This window comes from Ahaetulla prasina, chromosome 2 (assembly GCF_028640845.1).
Source record: "Ahaetulla prasina isolate Xishuangbanna chromosome 2, ASM2864084v1, whole genome shotgun sequence".
Classification (NCBI taxonomy): domain Eukaryota; kingdom Metazoa; phylum Chordata; class Lepidosauria; order Squamata; family Colubridae; genus Ahaetulla; species Ahaetulla prasina.
In genome coordinates, this window is record NC_080540.1 from 251,831,770 (window position 1) to 251,854,907 (window position 23,138).

Here is a 23,138-nt window from a genome sequence, read left to right on the forward strand (position 1 = left end):
AACACTTTCAGTATGTATTATAAATCTATTTACCCTAATGGCAAGATGAAAGGGAGTTAAGCTTTTATTTATTATACTACCCATCTTGCCTCTTCCAAGTTCCTAATGGTTTCTATAGCTCAAAGATGAGAATACAAAATCAAGCAACTAATTCAGAATGTTCTGATAGAACTCATATAGTGCTGTTATGCACTTGAAATAAAATATGACTTCCACTCAACATTAAAAAATATTTTACATTACATTAAACTATCTCATTTTTATTTATTTTTTAATTTGAATTTATATCCCGCCCTTCTCCGAAGACTCAGAGCGGCTTACATTGTGTTAAGCAATAGTCTTCATCCATTTGTATATTATATACAAAATCAACTTTTATTGCCCCCAACAATCTGGGTCCTCATTTTACCTACCTTATAAAGAAAGGATGGAAGGCTGAGTCAACTTTGGGTCTGATGGGACTTCAACTTGCAGTAATTGCAAGCAGCTGTGTTAATAACAGACTGCTTAGTCTGTTAAGCCACCAGAGTTTTTTTAAAACTCTTCCCATACTATGTTACAACTCCTGTTCAATAATGTTCCAGTTCATCTGATTTCATATCTTTCAAATGCAGGCTATATTACAGAAACAAATTATTTGCTAATTTTGCCAGGATCATTAATGCCTTGTTTTAGAGGTAGCTTGGCTTTGAACATACACAACAAGAAAAAAATAAACTGCGAAATAAAGTGCAATATATGCAATAAAAATAGCTTGGGGATGATCCTAAAATACTTTTACTAAACATTAAGAGTCAGAGTATCATTAAGTAACCCTTTTTCCTATTTCAATTTTATCATGATTTTTTTTACTTTAAAACTCTTAATCTGCTTCAAGAAATACAGATAGTTCTTAATTTACATTCGGCTAGTAACTGTTTGAAGTTACAACAATACTGGAAAAAGTGACTTATGACCAGTTTTCACATTTATGATCATTGTAGCATCTCCTTGATTACATAATCAAAATTTGGATGCTTGGCAACTGGCATTTATTATAGTTGCACTGTGCCTGGGTCACGTGATCACTATTTGTAACCTTCCCAAATGGCTAACAAGCAAAATCAATTGGGCAAGATAATGTTTATCGACTGATTCACTTAACAACTGTGGCCTCTGGTGGCTCAACAGACTAATGCAGTCTGTTATTAACAGCAGCTGCTTGCAATTACTGCAGGTTCAAGCCCCACCAGGCCCAAGGTTGACTCAGCCTTCCATCCTTTATAAGGTAGGTAAAATGAGGACCCAGATTGTTGGGGCAATAAGTTGACTTGGTATATAATATACAAATGGATGAAGACTATTGCTTGACATAGTGTAAGCTGCCCTGAGTCTTCGGAGAAGTGCGGGATATAAATGCAAATTTAAAAAAAAATGCAGTAATTTGTTTAACAACCATGGTAAAAAAGATCATAAAATGGACCTTACTCACTTATCAACTGCCTGCTTAGAAATGGAAATTTGTTGCTCACTTGTGATTGTAATTAATTGTATTCCAAAGGCCTAGACAGATTTATGTTAAGTAAAGGATCTCCACAAATCAGATATCAAAAGCATCATAATCATGAAAAAGGTTTTGATAGATTACTATAATGCATTTCATTAACAGAAAATACATTACCAATAGGATTCCAGCAGGTCAATTACTTCTGTCTGCCCAAAGTGTTTAGCCCAATCCAAAGCTGTCCTGTAAAAATATTTAATAAAATGTTTGGTTTATACACAATGGAACATTCTCAATACCCTTTAGTTACATTTAGTTACAGATTGTTAGCAGGATTCACTGGGATAGGTTTTTTTTTTGTCTTTCACTGTGAGTTGTATTGTGTTGGAGGGGTGCACGAAGGGAGGCACAGCCAAACTCAAAGTACACGTTGTACTCTGACAATAAAGGTTTGAATTGAATTCATTATGGCATCTGCAATAGGTCTATGAAGATCTTTTCAAACAAATGCTTCACAATGACATGTAAACCATGCAGACAGCAAACAACTTAGAAAACAGCTTCAAAAGCCTAGAAAAACACGACAGCTTTAATAGTTGCAAGAAATGTGCTTTCTTCATGCTCCTTTGCACTTATTTTGAAGAATTTGAACAAGTATGATCTTTAAACTTGCTTTATTACTTTAATATTATTAAAGTAATTAATTAATATTAAATTAATTAATATTAAAATTAATATTATTTAATGACTCATTATTTAATGAGTTAATGATAGGAAAAGAGTATCTTATATTTAGAGCACTAACATTGCACCTTTAACTACTGCTACAAAAACAAGTAATCTATAGTATATGAAAAAATCATTACTTTTCTCAGGTGTAATATGTTTAATTTAATTATTTGCAGAACCACCTATCTACAGCTATTTCTACCAATCTCACAAGTTTGCACTGAGTGGAGAAGTTCCAGATGCCCCCTCTCAAGTTTTGTTTTTAATGGAATGTGGAAGATGCACATTCTCTATCATTGTGCCTGCATTCCCTCACAACCCATCCCCACAAGGATTCTATCAACTTTTCATAGAACCAAGAAGATCTGGCTTTTCTCCTATGTATTGGGCAAGGACAGTAACTGAGCCCAGTTTGCTTGTTATCCCCAGCTTTGGGTATGCAATATGTATCACTTGTGGTTGGCAAAGAAAATAAGCAGTTAAGAAATATGCCACAGAGTAGCATTGGCAGGGCAGCTATGACAGTTTTGGAAAACATATTTGTATGCAGTGATGTGACTACATCCTCAAGATCACAATAGTGCAAGTAATGGTATTTTCTGTGGCACTCTATAAAGCTGGATTTTGAAGAAGCAGGCTAGGAAGTAGGCTGATGCTTTTGAGCTTTGGTGTTGAAGAAAACTCCTCAGAATACTATGGATAGCCAAGAAAACAAACAAGATGATCACTGAACAAATCTACACAATTCTTATTCAAGAAACAAATGACCAGGCTCAAATTATCCTCCTTCAGACACAAAGATCTAGCTCTAATGCTGGAAAAGGTGAAAGGAAAGAGAAGAAAAGGATGACCAGGAGCAAGTGGGTAGATTTAGTTGCAACAGCAATGGATACGCCATTCGAAGACGAAGTTAGGTACAAATTATCTTGGAGAATACATATACATACACATGCATTCATATATAGATACATATATATGGAGAGAATGTGTGTTTCACTAAAATCAATACTGACTTGATAATATATAATCAAATAATAAACTCAGGCTCTTGAAGTGAAGGCGAAAATATATAAGACTATCAATTGCTTAAATGTTAAGTTAGTGAAGTGAAGGCGAAAATATATAAGACTATCAATTGCTTAAATGTTAAGTTAGTTCTAGTATATTATATTAGTGCAGAGAAGAGCAACAAAGATGACTAAGGGACTGGAGGCTAAAACATATGAAGAACGGTTGCAGGAACTCAATATGCCTAGTTTAATGAAAAGAAGGACTAGGGGAGACATGATAGCAGTGTTCCAATATCTCAGGGGCTGCCACAAAGAAGAGGGAGTCAAACTATTCTCCAAAGTACCTGAGGGTAGAATAAGAAGCAATGGGTGGAAACTAATCAAGGAGAGAAGAAACTTAGAACTAAGGAGAAATTTTCTGACAGACAATTAATCAGTGGAACAACTTGCCTGCAGAGGTCGCCAATGCTCCAACACTGGAAATTTTTAAAAAAATGTTGGATAACCATTTGTCTGAAATGTTGTAGGGTTTCCTGCCTGGGCAGGGGGTTGGACTAGAAGGCCTCCAAGGTCCCTTCCAACTCTGTTGTTGTTGTTGTTGGGGTTGGACTAGAAGACCTCCAAGGTCCCTTCCAACTGTTGTTGTTGTTGTTGTTATTGTTGCTATTATTATTATTATTATTATTATTATTATTATTATTATTATTATTATTATTATTATTATTTTCAATAAGTTAGAACCAATATTATCCTTTTCTCCTTCTTGCCGTGTTCCAATGCACTCAGGCTTTCAACTTCAAAATAACTGATACTATGCATTTTAAATTAAATCAGAGTATCAGAATCATAATATCAAAATATGCGACAAATATCCTTCCTTGATCAATACATTTTAAACTGTATTTTATTAAACATTTTAAAAAGATAAAGACAGAAAGAGAAAAAAAGAGAAAAAAATCAGAAAATTAGGTAAAGAATTTTCAATATTCAATAACCAGTTTTAAATAACAGAATACAGTATATAAACTGTTTTGTTAAAATCCAAACAATAGATAAAAAACCAACAGAAGTAATCAGCAAATCCATCTACGGAAGATTTATTTTGGTTTAACAGATCCTTTACAACTGCAGTATTAAGACTTTTTAGATTAACAGAAAACTCAAATTTCAAATCCGTATATGGAATTATAATCCAGGAATATTTTCCAAGTTCAGCTAAACTCTGTGGCAAGTTTACTTCTGAGTTATTTTTTTCATTGTTGGATACTACATACTAAAGCATGATCAGAAACTGAAATATTCATCAAAAACTGGAATTAAGCTCTTTCCTGCCCCTCTTCCAGTCTTATATCCACATACATTCCCTAGAGGAAAAACAATGAAAAAAATTGTATTTTTACCAGCCATTGGATGATTTGATATGGACATTTGCTCCCATACCAATCAGCTGTTCTACTTGATTCAAGAAACCTCTTCCAGAAGCTACCATTAATGTTGTTGCACTTGTTTCACTATGCCTGTAATCAACTGGGGATGGAGGGAGAAAAGATGGGAAATACATTTTAGAAATATTATTTATGAACTGCTCAAACTTTTAACTATTCTTCCAAGATTGTCAAAATATCGTGCTATTGTTACAAAGCATTAAAATTGAATTGCCCAAATATTAATTATTTTGACTGTTACATACAATTCTGTGAACATTTACTAGACAGCTTGTTCAAGATCAAGCTTCATTATTTGAGAAAATTCAAGTCACTGGAAAAAATGGTGATGATTCATCAGTCACATAGCTGACTTATTCAGGAACCATCCACCATTTCAAAATTATTATTCAGACTTCTAAGAAACCAGAGCTGGGTTATTATTCTGTCAAAGGCCATGGCTATCTATGATACCACATCTCAGCATGTCATTCAGTAAAAAAAGTTATTGTGAACTTACCACTGACATTTTCAGTTAAAATGAGATGGAATACTTGTGCAAAAGCATCAATGTCCTTATGTAGCCAAATATCAGAAAGACAAGCATCCATTTCTTTAATTAACCAAGGTTCAAGACAATTAACATCTTTTTCAGCCTGCAAATGAAAACTCACTTTGTCACTTGAAAAACTTCTTAAAAAATTATTCCATTGTTTGTCCTAAAACTGGCAAAAAAAGTGTATTATTAAATTTACATGCCGCCCATCCTGCCAGAGACATCTCCAGGCAGTTTACAATCATTCAACTAAAATGCAATATAAAACATTAAAACCATAAATAGGGATCTTACATTTAAAATCTAAATTTCAGTTAAAATAAAATTGACCAGGAGAGAGGAAAGGAACAAAATGTGCACAGGGACGTGTGATGTTGTCTAATCCATTAGCCATCTCCAAAATGCCACACGCCCAGTGGGGCCCAAGCCACTTTTGGAAGGCTAAAAGGTGAGTGTAGATCTCATCTGGGCGAACACAATGCTCCAGAGGATGGGACCCATAGCTGAAAAGGTTCTTCTTCTAGACCTCACCAGCCAAAATTACTATATTATTGTTATTATTCTTGCATATTCTTGACATAGCCAATATAAGCTGCTTCCTCATTTATATATATATCTATACAATTCAATTTTACCTGATATAAAGTAAATAAAGCATGAACTCAGTTAAGAGATAGAATGATAAAGGCATGAACATTTATGCAAAAATTTGAAAAGCACGAAAGAATACAATGTGGAAGTTGTAGCAGAGTTTGGACTTTCACTGTCTTCTAATTTTTTTTGTTGAAAACAGATATGCATATGAAGGTATCTGTGAAAAAGATGTATCAACCAGGACTTGATGTTCACTTCTACAACCTGAGCTTACAAACAAAACCATTCCTATCCAATATAAAATCTAACATAAAATATCAAAGATCTTAGATTGGAACATACCAATTGACTGAAGACAGTGTCACCGCCATCATCCAGCAGTTCATATTCTTCAGCTACATTTGGAACTGCCCTCTGTCGTTGCAATTCAGGCTTGCTATTATCTTGCGCAGAATACCATTCAGTCAAAGTTGTCTGCTGTTTTTCTTCTAGATACCATATTTATGTTTAACATAAAGTAAAAAGTCAAGATTAGATACATAGCTTTTGCTATATTAGGGTTTTTCCATTGTATTTTATAGCATCTTCCATTTCCATTTTGCAATTTTTATATCAATCAAAACATTAAATTTCCAACAACTGCAAAACTTAATACCCACCTCGCTGCTGTTCTTTTTTGTATTTGATCATCTCTTTATTTGTATAGCCTGTACTTCTTAGTATGTCTTCTAAAAACATTTCCTTTACTTCAAAGGGTCTTCCTGGAACTGGAAATGCAAACATTATTATAAATCCCCATTCTGAACAATCAATTAGAAATTGTAATAAACACGTGTTTTTAGACAACACCTAAGTACCTATTTTAAATATAGTTTAACTGAAAGTTTTAAAAACAAGAGTAAAAATTAATATAAAAGAAAAAGGAAGAAAAAAGAAAAAGGAAGAAATAAAAGGCAAAGTGCAAAAAGAAAACTAAAAGAAAAATAGGAAAGACAAGACATAAAAATTTGACTTCTGATCTTCTTTACAGCAGTTGTTAAGTACAATTGTAGATCTACCTCCCTTCTTTCTTTCCTCTGTCTCTAGGAAAGACTTTCTCCTTTCTATAATCTATCCTATCTAATCGTCAGAATCATAAATCAATAAGTCTATTTTTTCTGTTTTATGTAAAAAGTCCATTAAGGATTTCCAGTCAGTAATAATAGTAACAGCAATAGCCCTTAGATTTTATATACCGCTTCACAATGCTTTACAGCCCTCTCCAAGCAGTTTACAGAGTCAGCGTATTGTCCCCAACAGTCTGGGTCCTCATTTTATTGACCTCAGAAGGATGGAAGGCTGAATCAACCTTGAGCCGGTGAGACTCAAACTGCCAAACGGCTGGCAGCCAGCAGTCAGCAGAAGAAGCCAGCAGTATTGCATTCTAACCACTGTGCCACCACAGCTCCTAAACATTGTATTTTCTCTAATCAAATAGGTTAATTTGGCCATTTCAGCAAGTTCTATCATCTTCACCAACCATTTCTCAATTGTAGGTATTGTCAAATCTTTCCACATACTTTATACATACATACATACATAATCTTGCTGCAGTTATCAAATACAGGTAGTCTTCAACTTACAACAGATCATTTAGTGGCCGTTCAAAGTTTAACAGCACTGAAAAAAAGTGGCTTCCAACCATTTTTCATACTTAGCGTGTTGCAGCACCCCTGTAGTCATGTGATTAAAAATCAGACCCTTGGCAACTGACTCATATTTATAACGGTTGCAGTGTCCTGGGGACATGTCATCATCTTTTGACACCTTTGAACAAGAATCTGGGAGGCTAGATTCACTTAACAACACTGTTACTAATTTAACTACAGTGATTCACTTAACTGTACCAAGAAAGGTTGTAAAATGGGGCAAAAATGTCACTTAACAAGTGTCTCAGTTAGCAACATAAATTTTGGGCTCAATTGTGGTTGTCAATCGAGGATTACCTATATAAAAATGAAATTTCATTAGTTTTTTCCAACCATTAGTCCAACAGTACCAAAAGAAAAAGTCCTGGTTTTTATTTGTGTATTAATCTTTAAAATCTTCCGATTGTTGCATGGATTTAAGCCCAAAATCTTCCAGCTTTTTTGCATGTCCATGAAGCACAATAAAATGACCAAGTGAAGCCAATTTCAATGAAAATATTAATATCTGATTTAAGTCAAAGGGTGATGCTTATTATACTGATTTGATTAGTTAGCTATTAGTCCACAGAGATAAACTTTAGTAAATAGTCCCTATTGCCACATTTGTTAATATGCCTTTCTGTACTGTTTGCTTCGCTCATTCTCAATGAGTTAAGCATTAATATATAGGTAATGATAACATGCTTTATTTAAGTATCCTATTGATCTTCACTTAATTTTAATAGGCTCCAGTTTAATTACATAAATCTGCTCAGCTGCAGATTAGTTTAATTGCATAAATCTGGACCTGATTTCTGAGACTCTGAGTCCAGTCGTACAACCTTCTTATGCCAGCACACAAATAATGCAAATCATAGTACAATCAATCAATCAATCAATCATTAATAAATATTCTGTTGGCACATTTTCCATAGCCAGTCACTTCATTTGCAATATTTTTTCTCTACCCAATCTTTCATAGACTGGAATGATACCAGCTACAGAACTACAAACTCTTCATATTTTTCCTTCCAAAAATTTAAAATTCTGAGGTGAGGTAATTGCAATTATTCTAGGTAATAACATTTGTCACATATATTAATGAATAAGAAATTAGTAAACTTGGAAAATCTTGGCAGTTATTTCAGCACACTCCTAGTGCAGGGGTGTCAAACTCGATTTCATTGAGGGCTGCATCAGGGTTGTGTTTGAATTCAGGAGGCCAGGGCAGGTGGGTGTGGCCAGGGTAGTTGGGCGTGGCCAGCTTGACATCATTTATGTCATGGGCCCGTGATGATCCGAATGCTCTTTCAGCAAAAACAGGCTTCCAATCTACAACCCCCTGCCAGCAAAAATGGAGCTCGGGAGGGCCCCATGCTGAAAACAGATTGGGAGCCCGTTTTCGCTGACAGAGGCACCGTGGGCCAGTCCTTTGTGGTTTCCAGGGCAGTCCCGCAGACCAGATCTAAGCATCCCGTGGGCCAGCCGCATCCAATTCAACACCCTTGCCCTAGTCCATATTCTTGGAAAATGAAAACTAATTCTTAATAAACCAGTAAGTTTGGCCAGCAGACAATAGCAGTTATGAGTCTCCTGCTATTCAAGCAGACACAAACTTTTCTATCCTGTTAAGTAATGTTATTCCCCTGTTTAGCTATTTATATTCCGATGACCTGAAAGCTGTTGATAAATTCCAGAATGTCTGCAGAATGTCCAGTTTCTTGTTCCTCTGTGTCACTGTTGTTCACTGGAATTTAGCTTTTTTTTTTCTTTATGGCAAATTGCTTCCTCCCTCAATTCTGCTGTAATTCTGCCTTGTTTCTTTGTTTGGTAATTCTTCATCTAAATTCTTTCTCAAGAACTGAAGTATGGCCAATACTGAGCAAACACTGGCCATACTTCAGTTCTTGAGAAAGAACTTAAGATGAAAACTTAACCAAACAAAGAAGGCAGAATTACAGTAGAATTGATGGAGGAAGCAGGTTCCAATGCTAGAACTGTTCCACAAGTATGCATTTGCTATAAATATATGCCATGTTTTAAGGCACAAAATCAATGCCACAAACATTGCTGGTTATGATGGCAGAACTGTGTTTACTTATTTTATTTCTTAAGGCATCACAAACGTGTGTGCATGTGTGTGTGTGTGTCTGTATCTGAGTTCTCTTCTCAAAATCCTAGCATTCTTTCTTGTGGAACTCAAATGCAAAAGCTGTTTCATTACCTGAAGACTGCTATTTAACAACTGAAATTTTTTTTTAGGATAAATGTTTGCCCAATTAAATCAAGCTCCATCTAAAACATACTAGAAGTAATGTTTTTAAAGTTTAAATTCAAATAGTATTTACTTCTGCATAGGTAATGATTACATACTCAGAATTGAACAAAAATGTTATATCACAGCTGAGGGATTCTGAATTCCCCTCTTTTTTTCAAAAACATGTTATGTCAAATAATCTACTACTAAATTTTTCATTGTTTGTGGGAAAACTTTGACTCAACAAAATGGTGCATCATAGGGCAATAATTTTTGAACCAAGATCTGTCAAATGGGTTAACTTACAGCATGTGTCCAAAATATGAGATCCTCACTCACTCACTCACCTGGCACTCTCTCATAGAGTAATACATATTTTCTTGAACTGTATTTAACATTGGGATTTTTAAAAAATACTTGAACTTACTATATATCACTGGACAGCCTCCAAAATATCTGAGAAAGAGATTCACATCAAGAGCAGCACTAGAAAGTATGAGTTTCAATGTTGAATGTTTTTGTAGCATATCCCTTAATTTTGTTAACAAAAAATCACTGAATCGATCTCTTTCATGGACTTCATCCTGCAACATAAACAAGCCATAATTTTTATAATAAAACCTAAGCATTTTGTTACATTACATTATAATTTGTTTCTTGTTGTCATGTTAACTGAAGTTGTTCACCTCTTGCAAACATCTCAATTATACATATCTCATTATTTAGATATATATTTAATAAGGCTCCTTGGACCGAAAAGGTGATAAACAAGCATGTAATAGGTCATATAAGACCTTTACCATATGGCTGAAAGATAAAATCCACAAAAATTCCACCTTACTTATTTCACCCATATCATATGATGAAACTCACTAGAAAAGACAAAGAGTCTTAGAATGGTCAGCAGCAAAAGGAAAAAGGCTGTTAAAAACACAATGGCTAGACACTATAAAAGCCAACATCAGCCAAAAAATAAAATAACTGAAGGTGCACAGAATAAAAAAATATGGAGAATGCTGGTCCATAGAATCATTGAGTATCAAATATGATTGAACAGATAGTATAATCACTATGATTATCATCCATATTTGCTCTATGGCAGCCGTAGTTCTTAAAATTCCAATGAAACCATTGGCCATAAGATTTTGAAACTCCTGACGTGGAAAAGATGAAAATAGAAATGGTGGTCATGGGTTTTTTTGTCTTTATTAGTATGTATCATAATGACCAAGGTTACTATACTGAAGCTATGCTTTGTTATGTTTTTACTGCATTGGTCTACAAATACTGGTTTTCATTTCTATTGGTCGACATTAATTTTCCCTACCTTGTGCACGCTCTTAATGCGTGGGCTTACTCTCAGAATTACCTAGCCATTGTCCCATCTAATATTAATAGTCCCAAAAATCAACATATAATTCATCCTGCTTTCAGTGTTGGGATTTTATGTAGTATTTTGCTTCAAAGTATTCAAGCTGTCAAATAAAAGGCAGTTTTAAAAAAACCAAACAGAATCCCAAATTCTGCATGGTTCATTTGAAAACTGCTCCTTAAATCTCCCATTCTGATTATATATAGAAATTGCTGAAGAAATGATATGCTTTCATAATTTGGTACCCACAGGTACCAAGAATGTTCACATTAGAAGATAAATGTTTTTATCAAACCACTTTAAAGTCAAAATGATCAGAATTTCAAAATAATTTAAAATAATTTTAATTAAATTTTAAATTTATCAATATATTATTTCACAATTCAAGCTTACAAACACTGGAAAATGAATGTAGGTATAGTTGTTCAAACTTTAGAACCTACTGTAGTTTTAAAAACTATAATAATGAAATTCTATTCAATGCATCTATAGAAGTTTAAAAAATGAATCAAAACCTATTCATCTATTGGAGTCCAGGAGCAAGTCCCTCAAAGTAATATATCATCAATAACACAATACAAAAGTTACAGGGAAAAAGACATCCTTAGAAATTGTTTAAATAAATAATACCACTAATATGCTAATAAAAAGTTTGTTTATATGTTAACATTTTTACTTTAAATTTTTATTTAAAAATATTTTTTAATATTTATTTTAAAATAAATAAAATTTTGTATTAAAAAGCTTGCACATTAACAAGGATGCCATTTCTGAATTGGCCAAACTTACCACAATAACATGAGTTACAGTAGACAATGCGCTATCCCCCGCCATAAGTGTACGGAGTAATACACCATTTGTGCAAAATGTTAAGAGCGTTTTTGGAGAAACCCTGTTAATATAAAGTTATTTTTTAGATTTTATAAGTCTCTCCAAAACACCAATGTGTGAGATGGGTAGCTATAAAAATTGTTTAATGAATAAATAAAAACATTTAAGCACAATTACATAGACATGAAGTTGCTAGAAATAAAGGTTTCTAATCACAATGTTATCAATCACTTCAACACTAAATTTTGAACAAGCTGTACTGCAATGGAGCAATATTATTCTGAAAGACCAAATGACTTGTTTTAAAGTGTAGATTTATCACAAAGAAAAGATTGGATTATAGAAAACCCTGTTTAAGCAAAAATAGTAGAGAAAGGGTATATTACATGTAGTTCCTCTATCAAAATTTATCAGTAACATAGGCAAATACTAGCAAGTGGAAATGTTTTTTTCTAAACTTACCTACACAAAATCTAAGGCTAGAAGGTGGTGCTTAAAATATGAAACAGTTCATGTTCATTCAATGAAGGATACAGACTGGTTCCTCAACAAATCAATGTCAGCATTACACATAGAAGCAACATGTAAGAAATATTTTTAAATATCTTAACTACAGTTAGTTTCACAATTTCCAAGCTTGATTAACATAATCAAGAATACTAGTGTGAGGAATCACAAAAAAGAGTAGATTATTGGACAGTGAGAAGGGAAAGGGAATTCACTACCAGCATTAAAACAAATGTTGGACTACATTTTTAAAACCTTGCAAATGTAAACCAATGAATCATTGGGAACGTTTTTTTAAAAAATCTATGAGGCAAAACTTTCTGTGAAAAGCATCCCATAGCACTTTGTTATGTACTGCTGACTAACACTGGAAGACAGAAGTATCAAAAAATAGACTTGGGAGATGATGAAATGTTCATTTGGAAACAGTATATATGCTATTAGTATTTATCACTATAATGCAACACAGTATTAATAGTCAAACAAGCCTATTACAAGTACTCCTTGACTTATAACTGGTCACTTAGTTACAGGCTCCAAAATGGGTTGGTTACCAGGATCAGAGGTTTTGTCTTCCGAGCTTTCGGACTCGTGCTAGATCCCACCTTCAATACAAAGATGGGCTCCAGCACAAGTCTGAAAGTTCAGAAGACAAAACCTCTGGTCTCAGTGACCGACCCAGATTGGATCCTGCAACATTATACTGGGACACATATATTTGCCTTCATTCGTAGTCATTTAGTGACTGTTCAAAGTTACAATGGACCACCTCAAAAATGTACTGATGACTGTAGAAGTGACAGAATCTTGGGACAGAGTCAAAAATGGAATCGGCCTAGGTTCTCTACATTGCAACAAATGGACTAAGTTCAAACTCCCTGGAATTCTATTGATACTTACCTAATACCAAGATAGTGCTAACCGTTAATTTAGTAATTCCTATGTATAGATATAACTAGTAATAAAATCAATTTAATTAGAATGTCATACTATTCTGATCTTTCCCATCTGACAACAATCCAGATTCAAAGTTCTGACAGTCGCCTCTCCACCATGGTCATGGCAACCAGACCACATTTTTGGTCTTGGCAACCAGACCACATTTATGGTCATTTGCAGTTTCCCATGCCGTTTACTTCTGGTTTCCAGCAAAAAACACCCATTGTGGACAATGGTTTCATTTAATGACTGTCATAAAAAGGTCATAAAATTTGTAATGCAGATGCCTTGATTTATGACTGTCATGATATATGACAGAAATTCTAGGTTTATTTATGGTCACGTCAAGGACTACCTGCACACCAATCTTCCTATACCAAAAGAAGAGGGATACAGAGGTGTAGGATCAAAAAGAAAAAAATATAACATGCCAAGCAAGGGGTAAGATTATCTCTAAACCTTGTTACTTATACAATCTGTAATCTGCAAGTCTTCTAAAATACTGAAATCCAACAGTACAAAACACATGTGGTGAGACCTGCTTTCTAATCGGATCTGATAACCAATAGTCTGACCAATCTTCTCTCTTCTTTCAGCAGCAACTCTTTCAGCCACAGCAATCGCCGCTAATCGTCTTGGTTGAGTGCAAAATATGCGACACGGTATGCCATTTTTGTAACAGTCATCAAGTAGAAATTGAGGTATCTGAACATAAAAATAGGTGTTATTGTTAGAAAAAAAATCGGTTAACTAGACATACAAATCCCATATCACATATTACCATCTGAAACTGGATGATTTTGAAATATTAAAACTATTTACTTATCTATTAGGACAGCTGTTCCATATTTTTTATTTTTCTTATATATATAGCATACCTGAGTAGTTTTTCCAGATCCAGTTTCCCCCACAATCAAAATTACTTTATTTTCTTTAATAATTCTAACAATTTCATCTTGCTTTTCATAAACTGGTAGAGATTGCCGAAATGAATCAAATTCTGATTCTCCCCGTTTCACTGGGATCTGAGGGATGCCACTGTTAAGACGCCCACTTGTTTTGCTCATTTCTCTATTCTCTAGGGGGAAAAAATAAGGATTATGATAAGCTGAAAATCTATCTATTCTAACATGCAATAAATAAACAATTTTGTTTTAGAAATTGAATATCACACAGCAAAACAGGACCAAACTATTACTTAGTCTGTATTGTGATAGTATCTTTGATAAATAAAATTCCGGTGGAACATAACTGTGAATAAAGAGGAATTGCTCAGCCTGACAATAGACACACATTCCATATTCTTTACATTTTCATTCTGAAAACCAGGCAAATCAAAGTAAATAGCTTAATGATTACACAATAACATCCAGAACTAATACTACCTGTCTTACAGCTTCCAGGTGAAAGCTTTAGGACTACTTTTAGAACAATTAGTAAATGGAACAACTTGCCTACAGAAGTTGTAAATGCTCCAACACTAGAAATTTTTAAGAAAATGTTGGATAACCATCTGTCTGAGATGGTGTAGGGTTTCCTGCCTGGGCAGGGGGTTGGACTAGAAGGCCTCCAAGGTCCCTTCCAACTCTGTTGTTATTATTATTACTTTCATCACTTCTGTGTGGCCATCAAACTACCTAGTCTGCTAAAAATTTGCCTATTTAAGACTTCTTAGAACAGAGGGGAGATTTAACCTTTTTAAAAATATTGTATCGATTATGAGATTAAAACAGCTAAAATCAGGCCTACCATAAGGCAGAAGTAGAATATAAGTTCATTTTTTGGGTACAAAAATACTTTAAAATGGTCTCTGAACTACAATAGGGAAAAAGGGAAAATCAAAAATGTTTTTGAGGAATCAAAGAGCAGGCTGGTCCACGTGGAATCTGTACTGAAATCCCACTTAAACAATGTCAAATTCAACCTGCTGTTCACTAAGAGTTGGAAGGGACCTTGGAGGTCATCTAGTCCAACCCCCTGCTCACACAGGAGACCTATACTAGGGATTCGAACCACCAAACTGCCAACCTTCTGGCTGACAAGCTCAGCGTCTTAGCCACTGAGCCACTCAGCTCCATTCTTAATGAAGTTATTCCTGTGATTCTTCTTGTTACTTGCTACTGAAAATATGGGTATGAATCCAGAGTTCTGCTTGGAACTCATTAAAGGGAATGAGAAGCATTCCACCAAAATTATCCTTTCTTTTTTTAGGGAAGAATTAGAAAAGTCTTCAAAACAACAACAAAGCAGTATTGGGGAAATGATAAATTAGCACCATCAACAAAGGGTTGAACTCACACTCATTAGGATAGCAATCATCACATTTATAAAAATCTCAGACTGAAATGGTAACATTTTTTTAAGCATGTCTTTCAGCAACATATTTTCCTCCCATAATTTACTGTAGTTTTTCACAGGACATTCAACCTACCAGCTTCAACAGCAAATACATTTCCTCTCTCTGTCTTTGGTTGAAGTTCTGTGCGTTCTTTATTGGTAACAGGAAATCTCTGAACTAAGCTTCTAATAGCATGCTTTGTGTTTGGAATCAAATTACAAGTCATCACTGTGTGTGCTAATTCGGATCCGTCTTTTTTCTTCACAGTTAGATATCTGTTCGCTCCTTTCCTGTAAAATGGATGCATTGTTGTATTTATCGCCAGAATGATCCTTAACATTCACATTAATCTGGACATTAAATAATTATCTCAAAGAATATTAAAATATGCTAGATTTCTGTTTAATTTGTTCTCTGCGTTATTTCTGAATTATCAATGAATGGATCAGCTACTCTGAAATGCAATCAAACACAGAGTTGAGTGTACCAAATCCCTACTGTATTTTAAATGCTCAGTATACATTTCAATGAATAGGATTTAAAACATGTAGAATTGGGTTTGTTTCTAGGACAAGGCTTCAATTGTAAGATGAAATGACTATTGAAACACATACTTTTTAAAGCATTAATAACTTTTTAGGATCATTTAAGATATTATTAATGACAATCATATAAGAGTAAAAGTAAAGTATCTTTTAAATGAAGTTGAATCTTGGTGATTGATTGATACATCTATGCAGTCTTCTTGATATAAGGTTTTCCACTGCTGACTTCTGGGATGTTTTTAACTTCCCAGTTAGTCTTCAGTGCTTGGTGATCTTCCATTTCAACACTAACCAGGGTGATCCTAGGTATGTTCCAAACTCAGTCAGATGCTGCCATCTACTGAGATCATGAATAAGTATCACAATTATTTGTAACTAAAGAAACTTCATTGTGATTATTCAAACAATCTTAGCATCTGATAGATTCCAATAAAATATAGTAAGAATTTTTACATAGTCAATGATCAGAAAGCCTAGTTAATTCTTAAAATATTTATTTAGAATAAAGTCCAGCCCATTTCAATGCATTTTACTTCTAACATCTACAGAATTTATGTACCCTTCTTGACCTAAGAATAGTCATTTTCTAAATATTTTTAACATAAAAAATATAAAATCTAAATGAATGTATTTATTGCAACAACACGGGATAAATTGATAGCCAATGTTATCTGGCTATCAATTCTATCTAAACATGGAATTATGAACAAGCCCTTGACAGCAATACAGTAACTATATGTAGCAGTATTTAAAATAGAAGCACACCAAACCCATGAAGAACTCAACATCATTAAAATACTTCAGAAGCTAAAAACTACAGTTGTATCAGAAACATTAATTCTGAACGATCCATGTTGACTCACAATACATGGAAGCTGCTTATTTTATAAGATACCAGCTTACCCTTTGCTTTTAGAAATCAAACCAAGAGATTGACTTAGTCGATGAATAAAAGCTCTCTCAGTGCTGGTCAATGACGAAGGAAAATCCATTTCTGCAGGAGAAAATTACAACAGGAATATTCACTCATTGGATTATTTTCATTCATAAGCAGGAACAAATATTTCTCAAAGATGAGAAAGAAGTTTCATCTGGGAAGATTCCATTGAATTCTATGGAGCTTATTTCAGAACAGAACACACAGAGTTATATCACATGTCAATTAACAAATTTGATTAGTAATACACTGGGGAGAAAATAAACTATTGACTGCTAAATATGAAAACATTTTATTTTACATGGCATTGTTGAAAGAAATGTCCATCTGGGTTCAGTTCCAAGTGGGGAAAAAGACACTGGAAACATGGAGACTGTTTGGAAAGATGGTTTAATGGTGGACAGGTTCACGTTTTGAGTTCCTGAACAGAAAAGGGCGAGATATTGAGCCTGCCTTGGTTTTATGCTTTCTCTGAGCTTTGAACTTCCTGGGGCACAGGAAGAGTGTCCTGATTGGTTGTCAGACCCCCAGGGGGTAGGGGTCTTAGCTAGCCTTGCTGGCTGATGTAATCTTCCCAGGTGCCATGTGGTGAGTTTCTGTTGCTGAAGGGGTCCTATTGTGTTGCAGATGATGGTCCATTGACAAAGGTGGAGAGAATGAGTTTCTGCCTCTGGCCCATTGACAAAGGAAGGAGGGGAGGCAAGAAGCTGCAGGGAGCTGCTTTGTCCTTAAAACATGTTTCTCCATTTCTCATCCAGGGAAATATAATATTCTTCCTTTTTATATTTTTTAAAATATTTCATTCTTCTAGGAGAGGGGTGGGTGCTAACTTCCTACAGCATTTAAATAAATGGACAAATGAATATATGATAAATATTATACCAAATAAGTATATAAATTCTTTAACTTGAATAATTTCTTCATCCAAGAAATGCTTGGTGCCCAGGGCCTAATAAACTTCCTGGATTTATTATGACCACCATGCTTGTTACCTTCCCAAGGTATTTGAAACAGAACAATTGAAAACATGCCTTATCTGCAGCTTGGTCTTGCTGTACACACACACATACACACACACAAATATTAAAGCCAAATGATTCAACTCATATTTAATCTTCCCTTAGTATACCGGATATAAAACTCTAGAAAAATCTTTTATTTCTGAATGTCTGAAATGATCAGTATGGACAACTCCTCATTAAAGAATCTGTATTTAATGGGGTGGGGGGAAACTGCCTTGTGAGTTGCAAAAGAATGAAAGATCCTAGGTATCTAATAGATTAAAAAAAAGATTGAATATGGACAGTCCTTAATAAATGCTGTCTTGATGCTGCTACATTATCTCTGCTGCAGCAACTACAATTAGCAACCAAGACATTTGTACTTTCCTAGCCAGAGTAACTAATGAAGGGGGGGGGCAAGGTTGGCCTCCTTTACATAACAAACATATATCACTTTTGACCCCAAGGGTAAGAAAAACAATACAAGCAGTTGTTCATCAGCAACTGGTTATTCCATGAGGGATATCCTCCAGTTGTGTTGAATCACAACTCCCATTGTGTTTGTCGGATAGCTGAGAGCGCGCTTGCAGGTCAATCCAGAGGATCACTTAATTTGCAAACCTTTAACAGTGGTTTTAACAGCCTGTCGGGGGGGTGGGGGGGGAATACCCTGTTTCAAGGAAGGGACGACCCCATCAATTGTGGGTCGCCTCGGGAGTAGGGAGTCGTTACCTCGTTGGTCTCCATACCGAAACCGCTCCAGAGAGATATTCACAGCGATTTTCACTTCTTCGTCAATACGAATGTCCTTCAGTCCTTTAGCGCGACCACCGCCGGAGCAGGAGGACGACGAGGCGGTGGAGGCGGTAGAGGGGCCTCCGCTTGTGGACCCGGTCCCAGAGGGCCGTGGACCGCTCCCCGAGGGCCGAGGCGACACGCTATTCGGCCGGGACATCTCCTAGGGCTGTTCTGGAGCTCAAGCTCTGCTCGGGACGCTCGATGCCGCCAGAGGGAGCCGAGTCGGGCCGCGGCAGGCCCGAGACAGCCCAAAACTCCGTCGGGAAACTGAAAGGAGCAACGCAAGGGGCGGAGTCTTCGGCTGCGGGTGACGTCAGAGCCTTCCAGGCGGGAAAGGGAAGGTAGAAAGAGAAGAAGGCGCTTTTATAAGCTGGCGCGGATGAGGGGCGGTCGCTTTCCTCCGCCCCAAAATCAGGTGCGACGATATTGCGAGTCAAGCCCGATTTGACTTACTGAGGGTGGCTGTTTTATGGGTCGCCACATTTTGGCCTAGTGGACAGACACTGATACTGCGAGCAGGCTAAATTAAAATACGATTCCAGGGCAGAGGTCTGCAAACTTGGCTCTTTTAAGACTTGGAACTCTAAGCAGGAACTCCTTAGGAGTCTGGGAGTTGAAATCCACAAGTCTTAAAAGAGCAAGTTTGCAGACCCCTATTCCAGGGTGTTGTGTGATTAGGGTGATTTTTAAAATATGATTAGCGTGTTATGCTAACCCAGAAATCTTCCGAAAGAGACCGCCTTCTGAGCATGTTAAATAAATAGAACAACAACGCATCGTTTTCCGGCATCCTGGAGATGGATAAATTTATTTTCATATACGTTTTTGTGGATCAGATGAGGACATCCGGCATACTTCCAGCGTTGTCCTAATATGTTGTTTGGTAATAAAACATAACTTCTGCTAAATAATAAATCATAGTGGCTGCCTTCACAAAGCATGCTAAACCAAATCAAAATTTGGCGTTTTGGTAGGGTTTTCTGTCGTTCTGAGGAAGAAGCCCTTGATTTAACTTTAAGACAAAATCCTATTTGAGCTCAGCCTCATATTTAATGGCAAGTTCTGAATTTCATCACCTGATATTCGTGCTTCAATTAAAAAAAAAGAGATCCTACTATCCAGCTAAACATGGAAGCTTTCTGGAGAAACAGCATTTTTATTTTTTCTTGTACTGACTAGTGTAGGAAGTTAGCACCCACCCCTCTCCTAGAAGAATGATATATTTTAGAAAACATTAAAAAGGGCAGAATATTCTATTTCCCTGGATGAGAAATGGAGAAACATGTTTTAAGGACAAAGCAGCTCCCTGCAGCTTCTTGCCTCCCCCCCCCCCCACCTTTGTCAATGGACCATCATCTGCAACACAATAGGACCCATCTAGCAACAGAAACTCACCACATGGCACCTGGGAAGATTACAGCAGCCAGCAAGGCTAGCTAAGACCCCCACCCCCTGGGAATCTGACAACCAATCAGGGCACTCTTCCTGTGCCTCAGGAAGTTCAAAGCTCAGAGAAAGCATAAAACCAAGGCGCACTCAGCATCTTGCCCCTTTTCTGTTCAGGAACTCAAACCAAGTGATCCTGTCCTCCATTAAACCATCTTTCCAAGCAGTCTCCGTGTTTTCAGTGTCTTTTTCCCCACTTGGAACTGAACCCAGATGGAAGTTTCTTCCAACACTACTGCATTGTTTTGTTTGCAGGTCTAATGTTATGGAAGACTATTAAACCTGTGTCCATCCTTGAATGGAGATTCCATTCAAGATAGGTGAGGAGAAGGGGTCTGGATAAAGACAAAATACATTTTCTTTCCATTCTTACCCACCATGGTCATGACCAAACAGTTAATCTAGTTTTGAGTTTACAGTCTACCAGAAGAATACTACAATGTTTGGAAATGTTATTGCTATAAATTCAAGTATCAGGTCTATATGCTACTAAAACTCTTGTTGTCGTCTTTAAATGGGTAATATGATGATACGACAACAATTTTTGAACCAAGATACCTTAAATGGGTACAGATACACAACTAATGATTACTAAAGGAATGAAATTTTGGAACATTGTGGCTGCTTCAGTGCTAGAGGCTGCTGCTGGGCTGCAGCTCAGTCACACCATCTTCATTTTTAATGTTCTGTGACAGTTTATCAGCCACTCTTGCAATCCCTCACTCCCTTCTTGAATCAGTACCAGCCACTTGCCTGCTGGAAAGGGAGAGGAAGGGAAAGAGGAAGAAACAGAAAAAAATCCCCATGCATCCTTCCCAGCCCAGGCATCTACATGCTCCCACAACCTGTGTTGCCCCCCACATGCCTTCTCTGATATGCCTTATCTTATATGCCGGCCTTGATCCACCCAGCACTTTTCTAACCCCCTGCACCTCATCTCCCAGATCTACATTTCTCCATGAACACTTTCCCTGGCCTATTTGGCACTTTAAGGCATTCCCACACACCTTCCTGACCTGCACCACCTCCTATTCCTCATTCCCAATCTGCATAGCAAAACTCCCAAACATTTCCAGGCATCTTTCACAAATCCAGGCAATCTCCTACTGCATGCCATCTCTGACTGCATGCTATTCCCTGCATCCTTCCATTCTTATTAACTCACATTACCACACTGCGCATCCTACTTGATCTGCACAGCACCCTTTGTGCATACCCGTGACCCCATCAGTGGTGGAATTCAATTTTTTTTTACTACCGGTTCTGTGGGCGTGGCTTTGTGGGCATGGCAGGGGAAGGATACTGCAAAATCCCCATTCCCTCCCCACTCCTGGGGGAAGTATATTGCAAAATCTTCATTCCCATCCCACTGCGGGGCCAGCCAAAGGTGGTATTTGCTGGTTCTCTGAACTACTCAAAATTTTCGCTACCAGTTCTCCAGAACCTGCTGAATAGCACCTCTGGACCCCATGCACTGTTCTTAACCTGTGTCATAGACATAGCCTTCCTGACCTGCATAGCATTTTCTGTGGATCCCAGATACTCTGCCCGAATTATGCTACCCATCCACATGTCCTCCACAACCCATGTCACATCTCTGGTACACAGCCACACACCCATCCCTTCCAATAGCACCTCTTACATGTACCCATGTACTGTTTCTGACCTGCATCTCTGTGCACCCTCACTCCTACCCAGTAGCAGCCATTTATACCCCTGCTGGTCTTGGACTTGCTATAGTGCTGGTTTCTCCACTGACCTTTTTTCTTGCAAGCCGCCCATAAGCAAACTCAATGGGAAAGTTGTCAGGAATGGGAGGGAGGGAGGGAGGGAGGAAGATTTCCAATGCTACCTGTACAAGGAAACTCAGTGGGGAAGTTAGAAATTGCTCCTTATCTCACTGTTTTATTGCCCATTTGTGGTAATTTTGTTTCTCTGTTTAGTTAAGGAAATTTCTGAAATGATGGCCCAGCAGGACTTGGGTTGTCAAGTATGATATAAAATTTTATAATCCATTTCATTTTTTATTTTATATATATTATATGTTTCCTATATTATTATGCTATTTATTTAAATTTTTAATTCCAGGAGCTTTTTAATTGAGAATATCTCTCTCTGGTACTCAACTTGCTTGTCCTAATCACTCATATATACAATTTAAGCAATTTGTTCTTTACAATTTGCAAAGTAATGGAATCTATCATCAACCAATCCATTACATTCCACTTAGAAATACACAACCTACTCTCTAATAAACAATTTGGCTTCAGAAAAAAATTATCATGCAACTTACAACTTCTCCACTGTAAAAACTTATGGACTACAAATCTTGATCTAGGCAAAACAATTGATGCAATCTACATAGACTTCTGCAAAGCTTTTGACTCAGTAGTGCATGATAAACTTCTCCTAAAAGTAAAATCCTATGGCATTTCAGGACCCCTACACAATTGGATATCTGCTTTTCTGTCTAACAGACAACAAGTAGTTAAAATTGGTAATGTGTCAGGCCTGGAAACCATACTAGACTTTAGGGTTCCAGACGCTGCCACATTTTTCCCCTGAGGGGAAGAAGGGGGGTTGAGGGGTATGGTAACATTCTTCAAGCGGTCAAGGTCGGATGGTGTTCACATCTGCAGGAAGAGTGGCGAGAAGATATTCGAATGAACTGGGAGAACGTGGGACCATGTGACCAGCAAAGGGG

General features: G+C 36.5%; 1 protein-coding gene across 3 annotated transcripts in view; it reads right to left on the minus strand.

Annotated features, from left to right (window-relative positions):
• Nucleotides 1–19,300, minus strand: part of YTHDC2 (YTH N6-methyladenosine RNA binding protein C2) — a 43,700-nt gene extending 24,400 nt beyond the window's left edge. Inside the window, exons 1-12 of one of the 3 annotated variants that reach the window (XM_058166251.1) lie at nucleotides 18,923–19,300; nucleotides 17,156–17,246; nucleotides 15,801–15,997; nucleotides 14,248–14,447; nucleotides 13,908–14,074; nucleotides 11,882–11,984; nucleotides 10,148–10,304; nucleotides 6,456–6,563; nucleotides 6,139–6,284; nucleotides 5,167–5,302; nucleotides 4,623–4,749; nucleotides 1,661–1,726 (exon numbers count right to left, since the gene is read on the minus strand). In XM_058166251.1, coding sequence (XP_058022234.1) covers nucleotides 1,661–1,726; nucleotides 4,623–4,749; nucleotides 5,167–5,302; nucleotides 6,139–6,284; nucleotides 6,456–6,563; nucleotides 10,148–10,304; nucleotides 11,882–11,984; nucleotides 13,908–14,074; nucleotides 14,248–14,447; nucleotides 15,801–15,997; nucleotides 17,156–17,246; nucleotides 18,923–19,145 — 1,721 coding nt within the window. In that variant the 5' untranslated portion in view covers nucleotides 19,146–19,300. Of the gene's footprint in view, nucleotides 1–1,660; nucleotides 1,727–4,622; nucleotides 4,750–5,166; nucleotides 5,303–6,138; nucleotides 6,285–6,455; nucleotides 6,564–10,147; nucleotides 10,305–11,881; nucleotides 11,985–13,907; nucleotides 14,075–14,247; nucleotides 14,448–15,800; nucleotides 15,998–17,155; nucleotides 17,247–18,922 lie in introns of those variants that run through there. The other 2 variants (XM_058166249.1, XM_058166252.1) reach the window with 2 other exon arrangements.
• Nucleotides 19,301–23,138: the final 3,838 nt, after the last annotated feature.